Source organism: Nicotiana tabacum, chromosome 22, assembly GCF_000715075.1.
Source record: "Nicotiana tabacum cultivar K326 chromosome 22, ASM71507v2, whole genome shotgun sequence".
In the NCBI taxonomy this organism is placed as follows: domain Eukaryota; kingdom Viridiplantae; phylum Streptophyta; class Magnoliopsida; order Solanales; family Solanaceae; genus Nicotiana; species Nicotiana tabacum.
The window spans coordinates 61857869-61868199 of NC_134101.1; the positions used below are offsets into that span (position 1 = coordinate 61857869).

General features: G+C 35.4%; 2 protein-coding genes and 1 long non-coding RNA gene across 3 annotated transcripts; all 3 read right to left on the reverse strand.

Annotated features, from left to right (window-relative positions):
* Positions 1-220: 220 nt before the first annotated feature.
* On the reverse strand, positions 221-1040 carry LOC142176717 (uncharacterized). Its single transcript, XR_012705461.1, has 3 exons — positions 806-1040; positions 666-716; positions 221-591 (listed from the first exon to the last, which is right to left on the reverse strand). It is a non-coding gene; the product is annotated as an uncharacterized LOC142176717 (long non-coding RNA).
* Positions 1041-2008: 968 nt separating this feature from the next.
* On the reverse strand, positions 2009-2639 carry LOC107804465 (histone H2B). Its single transcript, XM_016628367.2, has one exon. It carries the CDS (start codon positions 2568-2570, stop codon positions 2127-2129), a length of 444 nt encoding a protein of 147 aa, XP_016483853.1. The 5' UTR covers positions 2571-2639; the 3' UTR covers positions 2009-2126.
* A 4735-nt stretch (positions 2640-7374) lies between these two features.
* Positions 7375-7728, reverse strand: LOC142175888 (uncharacterized). Its single transcript, XM_075242894.1, has one exon. The coding sequence runs from the start codon at positions 7726-7728 to the stop codon at positions 7375-7377; it is 354 nt and encodes a 117-aa protein (XP_075098995.1).
* Between the last annotated feature and the right edge of the window lie 2603 nt (positions 7729-10331).

A 10331-nucleotide genomic window follows, 5' to 3' on the forward strand; every position in this document is an offset into this window, starting at 1 on the left:
TATGATACTACTATATTAAGATAGGTTTAAACTGTTGTATCATAAAATAACCCTAAACACCTTGCTCAAAGGTTTGGCAAGTTATGAAAGTGTAAATCACCGATTCGAAATACTCCGACCCGTAAATTTATAAAGAAACAAAAAGAGATCCAGAAATAAGAATTTAGTTAGACAAAACCATTCATTCATTTGCATTACTTGATCATTATAAGACCAATTACGAAACAAACACCAAAAATTAAAAAAAAACATTCACCTAGATATTCAACTACTAATTATTACTAGAAGTTTTCATGACTGCTTTCTTAACAATTTTCAAATGCTTCTGACACAGCTGCAATTTTTTTAAATATAGCTCCGCCTCTGCCAGATTCAGCTGCAACAACATCGGCTGTGTCTTTTTAATATGGAGCTGTGTTTCTTCCCGTTTTAGCTGTATCCACTTATCATTCATGACCTTCAGTTTCTCTGCTCCTAAACTCCTTAATGCTTCTTTGACGAACTGATCTTTTAGGACTATGTTCATATAAGTCAAATCGTCAGCCAGCAGATAAGGAAAATCATCCAAATTTACTTCTTCAACTGCATTTTCTGTTAGAATATGAGATAGAATATTATACATTAAAATATAAATGTAGCTCTTACAACAAAAAGGGATGTGTTACCTTGAACTGCGGTGATGCATGAATTGGAAGATTATTCAGAAGAACTGTTTTCTGTTAGAATTATGAGATAAAATCTTAGATTTGAAAACTCTATAACCCAAAATTATACTCTTGAGAGTTTTAGAAGAGAAAATATGTACCTTGGGCCATGAGTTTTTTTACCTTGGTGGAAAGAACTACGCGATCGTCTTAAACGTATAATTAGTGCTCCAATATGGCAGAAAGAGGGACCAAAACTCATTTATATACTACTAACATGTTTCTCCATTTTACATAAGCATAATAAATACAGTGAATATTCAAATTAAGGGAATTCCTATGCGTATGAATCTATTATGTGTAACGACGGGCGGTGTTGACGACATTGGAATTCAAAATCAGTAATAATCATTGCATGGGCTGGAACCTGGTAAAATGGCACTTTATTTCCCATAAACTAGAATATCTAGAGTCGTCTTTATTTTACTAGTGTATTTTTTGTTTACCCAAGTCAATATTCAAGTTCCAAGACGTCTAATATACTCTATTTTTCTCAGACTGTCCAAGTCATTTTTAGAGTTGCAAGAGTTAAAGAGAAGACCAATGTTATTAACATGTTCACACTAGAGATTTTTCAGATACAAATAACCATTGGCGTTGATTGATTAGTTCTGAAGAATGGAGATAGACCCCTGCTAAATACAGAGTACTTAGTTAGTTATAAGGTCCTAAAACAAGTCGGCTCCCAAGTAATTGCTTACATCAGTTGAAGATAAGTTGGTTGATTGTGCTTATACCTGTTTAAATTTCAAATTCAATCGACCACCTCAAACATTCAATATCGAGATAAAGCATTTGAAAGCAAAAATTAAGAAACAGTTAGATTAAAAGAATATGACTATATAATAATAGTAGAAACAACAAGAACTAATCGTTCAAAAATGATTTCCACTTCTAGTCTTAAACAAATTAGAAAAGATTTATAAGTTGTTCTACAAACGTAAGTGTTAAACAGTATACTTGATTTATTTCACCTTTTGGAAGAGGAAAAGTAAAAGGCAAAAAATCAAGATATTATTAAATACTTAAATTGTTACTGGCATAAAGTAGGCATTAAACACCTCACTCAGAGGTAAATGAACTGGTAAGTTATGAAAGAGTGTATCACCAATTTGAAATACAAAGTAAATCATAATATTACCTTATTCAAATTAAATCACCATACACTGAAACACTATCTTACAAAAGTTTATTTACCAAATTCATGCTCAGGTAACGACTTCCAAATGAAGAAACAGAAAACATCAAAGTCCGCGAATATATTTTAAACAAAACAAAAAACAGAACATATCTAGAATAAAGAATTTCATAAGATAAAACCATTCATTCATTTGCATTACTTCATCAGTCAAGGACAAATACAAATCAGAAACACCAAAAACTAAGAACCTTTACATTCACCGAAAATCCCAAAATAAAAACCTAAGAGCTAGTAAACTTAGTAACAGCCTTAGTCCCTTCAGACACAGCGTGCTTAGCCAACTCCCCAGACAACACGAGTCTCACGGCAGTCTGAATTTCCCTTGAAGTAATTGTTGGCTTCTTATTATACCTAGCTAATCTAGAAGATTCTTGAGCAAGCTTCTCAAAAATATCATTAATAAAACTGTTCATGATCCCCATTGCCTTACTAGAAATACCAATATCTGGGTGCACTTGCTTCAGCACTTTGAAGATGTAAATCTTGTAGGTTTCAACGCTCTTTTTTGCCCTCTTTTTCTTCTTGTCAGCTCCTGCTGCTCCGGCTTCCTTTGGGAGCTTCTTGCCCGCTTTTAGTTTCTTCTCTGCTGGGGTTTTCTCTGCCTTTTTCTCCTCTGTTGCTACTGGTTTTTTCTCAGCTGGCTTCTTCTCTGCCTTTGGTGCCATTGTATATAGCTTTCACAGAAAAATGAATAGAGGATTGAGTAAAGAGAAAGTGTGAGTGATGAATGGGTACAGGGGGGAGTGAGTTTTATATATAAGGTTTTGATTCTGTTGTGTGATTGGTTAATTTCGACTAACGAGGATCGAGAATGTGAGCCGTTGATAAAGTGGAGAATGGACGTTCAATATTAGCTGTTGTGATTAGTTAGGTTCCACGTGCTCTTTTCGGATTCGTTGGGTACAGTTTTCGTAGATCGTAGATATCAGCCGCTGATGAAAGGACGCATTGACGGTTGATTTTAAGGTGTAGCGGCACGTGAAACTTTTTGAATGGGGAAGTTTGAATTTCAGTTTTCGATGTGGGCGGGAAACCTTTTTTTTTTTTGGTAAGAAAAAAATTAAAATTATTTTGGTAAGAAACCAATTTTGGGTGGACTTAAAATTAATTAGAATTAAGAAAGTACTAGAAATTTCGCGATAAGGAATAAATTAAACCATGGTTAAATCTAAGTGATTTTTTCTTAAGCGTTTGCCCCCATTCAATCCGGAATCGAATTGATTATAAAAATATGAGTTTAACTAATCGATTTATTGGTGAACAAGAAAAAAAAATCAAAATAAGTGAATAATTGACCTTTAAATAACAACAATTAATTACTTAGTATAAAACAACGAAACATGCCGCTTAGTGTTTTTCTAACATAACTTTTGTAGAGTAGATTGAAAACTTTGTAAAGTATAGGATTTTTTTTTTTTTTTTGTAAATAAAATTTTTATTTCAACCAGTTTCTAATGTACAACACCTGCTCTTTTTTACTCAAGTAGCAGGTCTCAAAAATAACCTAAAACAATAAGCTATACAACCATATTGTTGCTTATCCTAGACCACTTGTGAAATGTAGTTCATTCTCTATCCTAAATTGCGAGAACTACAAACTAGGATAATTATTCAATGTATTCAACATAGGTCTCAATTTGCATTTTTGTTGACCTGTTATATGCACTTGAAATGTAATGTCTTCAGCTCTGTCCATAGCCTCCCTCTTATAGTCTTGAAATCTTCTACTATTCATTTCCATCCAGATATGATACACCATAGCTGCAAAAAACAACCTCTAGGATTGTTCTTCTTAGATTCCTATTATTGACATTGGTTGATAACCATTTCAATTCAGACTCTCAATTTGTGATGCTCCTTTGGTACCTTAGCCATATCATCATTCCCTTCCACAAGCTTTTTGAGTATTGGCAATTAAAGAATAGATGAGCATGTGTTTCTTTAGTATCCCTGTCACACAGCACACATGACTGGGGCACCTGAATTCCCCATCTTGCAAGCCTGTCAATAGTAGCTAGTCTTTGCCGAACTTTCATCCATATTATGAACTGGTATTTTGGCATGATTTCCTTCAACATGTTTAGTGATTTCCTTGAAACTTTGGGGTAACATGGCATAGGATAGATGTATACCTTCTTTATGTTGAATCTTCCATCAGACACAAAGGAGCCGGTCACTGTTAGATCAGAAGCTTGCCACTCTCTAGCAGAGAATATTTTTCTTACTAACCAACTGGCCTGTTGGCATGGTAGCAACATCTTTGTGTTTTATGTTCTGATTGTGGATCCACATAATCCATAGTTTATTTTTCTTTGCAGTTATAGCCCATAGGAGTTTGGTCAGTGCAGCCTTGTTCTGTAGTGCATAGTTGATGATGCTTAGATCACCAACATCTCTTAGCTCGCACAAAGTTTCTCAAGCAACAAGAGCTCTACTAGGGTTGTCATGCACTCCAACCCAAAGAAAATTTCTACAAATGCTATTAACTAGCTTAATGACATTCTTGGGTATTAAGAATACCTAATCCCAGTAGGTCTGTATTTCAAATATAACAATCTTAATGAGTTGTAGTCTTCCAGCATAAAATAGAAATTTTGAAGTCCACCTTCTGATCATGTCAACAATCTTCTCAACTAATGGCATGCACTGGTGGATTGTGGGCTTCCTTGTGGACATAGGTACTGTCACGACCCAAATTCTCCCTCCGTAGGTTGTCGCGACGGTACCTAATCTTTATGACTAGGTAAGCCTAACACTTTACGGAAATAAAATAAAAATATGAAAATTAACAACTAACAGTAGCAAATAATTTATATAAGCAATTGAGACGCCGCTCGGCATATACAATGGTCAACTCTCAGAATTTACATAACACTCCCAAGACTCGAAATACCGTAAGTCACAAGTTTCTACGAAATTTTTATTGTTCTATACGTCACTATCTATAGAAATAAGAGAAGAATAAACAAAGGGGAATAGAGGGGGACTTCGAGGATCTACGGACGCGGGCAGATATACCTTGAAATCTCCGAAAATAGCAGCGGCTGCAACTAAGGATGAGACTGGATAAGAAGTACCTGGATCTGCACACAAAACATGTGCAGAAGAGTAGCATGAGTACACCACAACGGTACCCAGTAAGTGCCAAGCCTAACCTCGGTCGAGTAGTGACGAGGTCAGGTCAGGGCCCTACTGGTATATATATAATAAAAATAAGGCAAAATAAAATATCGCAATAAAATAAAGACAGAACTTTAACAAGAATGAAATCGTATAAAGATAACAGCTCAGCACTCAGAGATAACAACAGGAGGTCTCCCGAGATACTGTCTCGTAGTCCCAAAAGTAAATGTGCAAGAAAGATTTCTCGAAATACCGTTCCGTAGTCCCAAAGTAAATATGCATGGGGACTCTCCGGAATACCGTTCTGTAGTCCCAAAAATAAATATGCAGGGGGGTCTCCCGGAATACCGTCCCGTAGTCCCAAAAGTAAATACACAGCTCAAACAATAGAATTCAACAGCCACAACACGAAATCCTATAATTTAGACTAAGTACCAGACAAGGAAAAGCATAAAAATTCACTAAACATGTTGCACGGAGTTCAGATAGACAATTAAGGCAAGTAGACATACTATTCTAATCTAATATGTTACTACACATACTAATATGACTCAAATAAGAAGGAAAACAGGTTATTACTTAGCAGAAATCGGTTTTTTTTACAGCAATTAGCATGTGTACGTACTCGTCACCTCATGTACACGGCGCTCACATATCAAAACAGTACCAAGTCCTAAGGGGAGTTTCCCCATACAAGGTTAGGCAAGCCACTTACCTCGAACCAAACTCAATCAATCTGTAACAATGCTTTTTCCACGAATATCCGACTCTGAATGGTCCAAATCTAGCCAAAATCAATTACATATCATAAATAAACACTAAAAGAACTAATCTAGATAATGAAATCAAAACTAATGCAAGAAATTGGAAAATCGCCCTAAAAAGTCTCCCCGGTCCCACGTATCGGAATCGGGTAAAAGTCACCAAATATGAACACTAATTTACTCACGAGTTCACTTGTGCCAAAATTATCCGAATCCTATGCCAAAATCTCGATCAAAATCCAAAACTCGGCCTAAGAACCTTTCCCAAAATTTTTCCAATTTTTCACCTCAAATCACTAATTTAATGATGAAATTAAAGGCATAATCATAAAAATTAACCAAAACCAAGTAAGAATCACTTACCCCAAACACCCACATGAAAATTCCTCCAAAAATCTCCTAATTATGAGCTCTCAAGTCCAAATGGTGAAAAATGACATAAACCCTTGATTTTGAACTTTTAAAGCTACCTAGGTGTTCCCTTCTTCGCGAATGCGGCCACTCTCTCGTGTTCGCGTATAACAAAAATTTCACAAACCAAATTTCCTCCTTCGCGAACGCGAGGGACCTCTCGTGAATGCATACATCTCACTTCCTGGTCCTTCGCGAACGCTGGACCAAATGACTGGGGTCCCCATCTGCCTCACTTCCTCTATGCGAACGCATTCCACTCTTCGCGTTCGCGATGCTTCCACTGACCATACCTTCGCGAACGCAGACTCCTATGTGCGAACACGAAGAACAAACTTGAGCTGGCCTCCCAGATACCCTACGCGATCATGAGACCTCTATCGCGAACGCGATGAAGAATTGTCTGCAACAAAAACACCAGAAATTTGCTATATTTTCTTAAGTTCAAAAGGTCCGTTAACCATCCGAAATAAACTCGAGGCCCCCGAAACCTCAACCAAATATACCAATAAGTCCTAAAATACCATACGAACTTAGTTGAGCCATCAAACCACATCAAACAACGCTAAAATCACGAATCATCCTCTGATTCAAACTTAAAGAACTTGAAACTTCCAAATTCGACAACCGATGTCGAAACCTATCAAACCACGTCCGATTGACCCCAAATTTTGCACAAAAGTCATAATCAACCTTACGGACCTTTTTCAACTTCCAGAATTAGAATCTGACCCCGATATCAAAAATGTCACTACCGGTCAAAATCTCCTAAAATTTGACTTTCGCCATTTCAAGCCTGAATGAGCTACAGACCTCCAAAACACAATCCGGATACGCTCCTAAGTCCAAAATCACCTAACAAAGCTAACAGAACCGGTGAAACTCCATTTCGGAGTCGTCTTCATATAGTTCTGACTACAGTCCAAATCCTAAGGCTTAAGGTTCCGTTTAAGGACTAAGTATCTCAAAATACTCCGAAACCACAACCAATACCTCCCAACAAGACACATAAGCAGAAAAAGACACGGAGAAAAAGTAGACAGGGGATCAGGGCTATAACTCTTAAAACGACTGGCCAGGTCGTCACAGGTACTCTAAGGTACTTGAATGGTAGAGTACCTAGAGTTAAGTTCAACTTAGTTATCATTCTTTCTTTGAAGGCCACAGACACTCATGCTATATATAAAGATCTCTTTTCCATGTTTGCTTTTAGTCCAAAGACAACATAAAATTGTTCAAATACTCTCATCATTAGCTTCATAGACACTTCATCTGCCCTACAACACATCAGTAGGTCATCATCAAAGCAAATGTGTAGAACTTGCAGCCTTGCACACTTGGGATGGAAGATGAAGTCAGGATTTTGTATGAGTGTCTTTAGGGATCTGTTCAAGTATTTCATTGCCAGCACAAACAAGTACAGAGACATTGGGTCTCTCTGTCTTAACCCTTTTTTTGCTTCAAATCTTTTAGTCAAGCCATCATTAAGTAACAATGTGTAGCTAACAATTGTTACGCATTCCATTGTCATAGTTACCAGTTTATATGGGATCCCAAATTCTAGTAGTACCATCCTCAATAAGCTTCATTCTACAGAGTCGTATGCTTTCCTGATATCAACCTTGATCATGCATCTAGGGGATACTATTTTTTGAGTATATCCTTTGATGAGATTACGTGCCATTATAACATTGTCAAGTATATTCTTGCCTTCAATGAAGGCAGGCCGTGAAGGCCCTACCAATAAATCAATAACTAGTTTGAGTCTAGCTGTTAGTACCTTAGCAATGATTTTATATAGTGTGGAGCAGCATGAAATAATCCTAAATTTCTTGACATAAGTAGGATTCTGAACTTTTTGTATCAAGGTGACCGTAGTGCAACTCCTTTCTTTCAAAAGCTTGCCAATTTCGAAGAATTGCAACACAGCCTATGTGACCTCCTTTCCAATAATTGGCCAGAATTCTCTGAAAAATTCAGCAGGGTACCCATCTATAGAATTATAAAACTACTTTTATTTTTTTCAAATAGATCCTTTTACAAAAAAAAAGTACAAAGTTTCTTTTAGAATGTATTTCCACTAAATTGTAACGCAACAATTATTTGTTGTTGGATGTTTAATTTGTTGTATTAAAGAAATTAATTTTGATGATAATGAGTGTATATTTTAGTTGATTTGCTCCATGTATTGTAATATTCGAATTTTATTTCTTGTTCAATTTTGCAAAAAATAATAGTACATAGAATCCCGCGTAACTTTTACATGTATTATTTTGTGGAAAAAAAAAACTAAAATAGCAACCAAACAATGTATAAAACAAATCAATATCATCTAATCAAATTTCAACCTTATGATTTATTAATATAAGGTTTATGCACTAATATTATATATAGTATTTTAACACTATCAGTTAAGTCACTCGCAATGACAAGTAGCTATTTATTACAAATATGATCTGATCACTTGGTAAATAATCATTTTTTGTTGTAACATATTAAATTACACTAATAATTTAAAAAAAGATTGGGCTTTTTTCACTTTTAGCCATCGCCAGAAACTATTCACATTTTGTAGCTGAAAAAATATAAAAATTATAACATACAAAATGTGTGACAAAATGTGTGTGTGTGTGTGTGTGTGTTTATAACATACCGAATTTAGATATACACAAAAAACTATACATTTTTCGGCTATTATTTTGAGAGCGGCTATACAATATCATTTTTCCAATAAATAATAGACCAGTACTTAGTGGTTAGCTTTTTTCTGGTGACTGGAAAAATAATTTAGAGATAAATATTAAAAATGGAGAAAACAATAAGGATGCCACGACTTGTATCCCATTAACGAATAATGTTGGAGTACGTTATTTTACAAGATCAGCTTTATAAAAATGTAGCATTTTTAATACTACATTACATGTCAGCATGTACCAAACAATTCATAAAGCGCAACTTTCAGCTCTTTCTTATCCATATAGTCTCTCCTCGCCCTTCCAATTTGTCCTTGTCATGTAGGGTGGATAAAATTAAAATAGAATGTGGACATTCACTCGACACTCATTAGATTGAGACTCCATTAATGGACCCCAAACGGATGAAATTTAACTTTATTTCTCTTATTATCAATTGTAATGTAATTGCGGGCCCTCCCTAAGCTGATTGTAAATTGTAGTAATGAAATTCATCTCTCCTAATGTATGTCAAAATTATTTTTTTCCCCACGCAAATGGACTGTATGCCTTATTTCCAGCGTTATCTTGTTCATCTTTCTACTGAAAATCTCTTTTGCTTTTCTCCATTTGTTGGTTATAAATTAGGGGTGACAAAATTAATTCATGAAAATATGATCCGTCAAGTGCATCTGAGTTTGTGTGTATTGGTAGAAAATAGACCTACTGCATGAACTAATTGGATCTTGACATGTGTCAAGAACATTAGAAGATCATAGAAAAATTAAAGTTCGATATCAGTTGAAGTTGGCGATGAATCAATGTTGATAAATTTGGTATCGTGATTATTAGTATTGGAATCGCTCGTAATGACATCAACCATTAGCTAGCACAAAGAATGTTTCGTAGATACGGAAAAGAAGAGAATCAGTCAACTCCGAATAAAGCGAGATTTGATATAAATTTTTGATCAGTTACAGATTCTTAATGTACAAGGTGAAAAGTACAGTTAATGGACATAACGGGAGAGCGAGATATCAGGATTCGGGGGAGCAGTTACGTACGGCTTCACTATTTAAACCGCTCTCCCCCTAGCTTTGTACGCCGTCTGAAAGATCACTTTTTACTCTTTAATCACAACACTGCATTAGAGGAGCTAATATGATCAATCATAATTCTCTTCCTTTTTTACTTTATTATTTTCTTACCTTATTCTTTATTTCATGCTGATTATATAAGACTAATTTAGGTTAAGCATTGTGCAAGTTAGATTGGGAGGGTGTTTGGATTGGCTTAAAAGTTGGTCAAGCCAGCTTAAAAATATTTTTGGGCTTATTTGAGTGTTTGGATAGACTAAAAGTGTTTTTAAGCCAAATACTTTTAAGCTAAAATACCAAAAACAAGTCAAAAGCAATAAGTTGGGATTGCCCAACTTATTGCTTTTTAGCTTATAAGC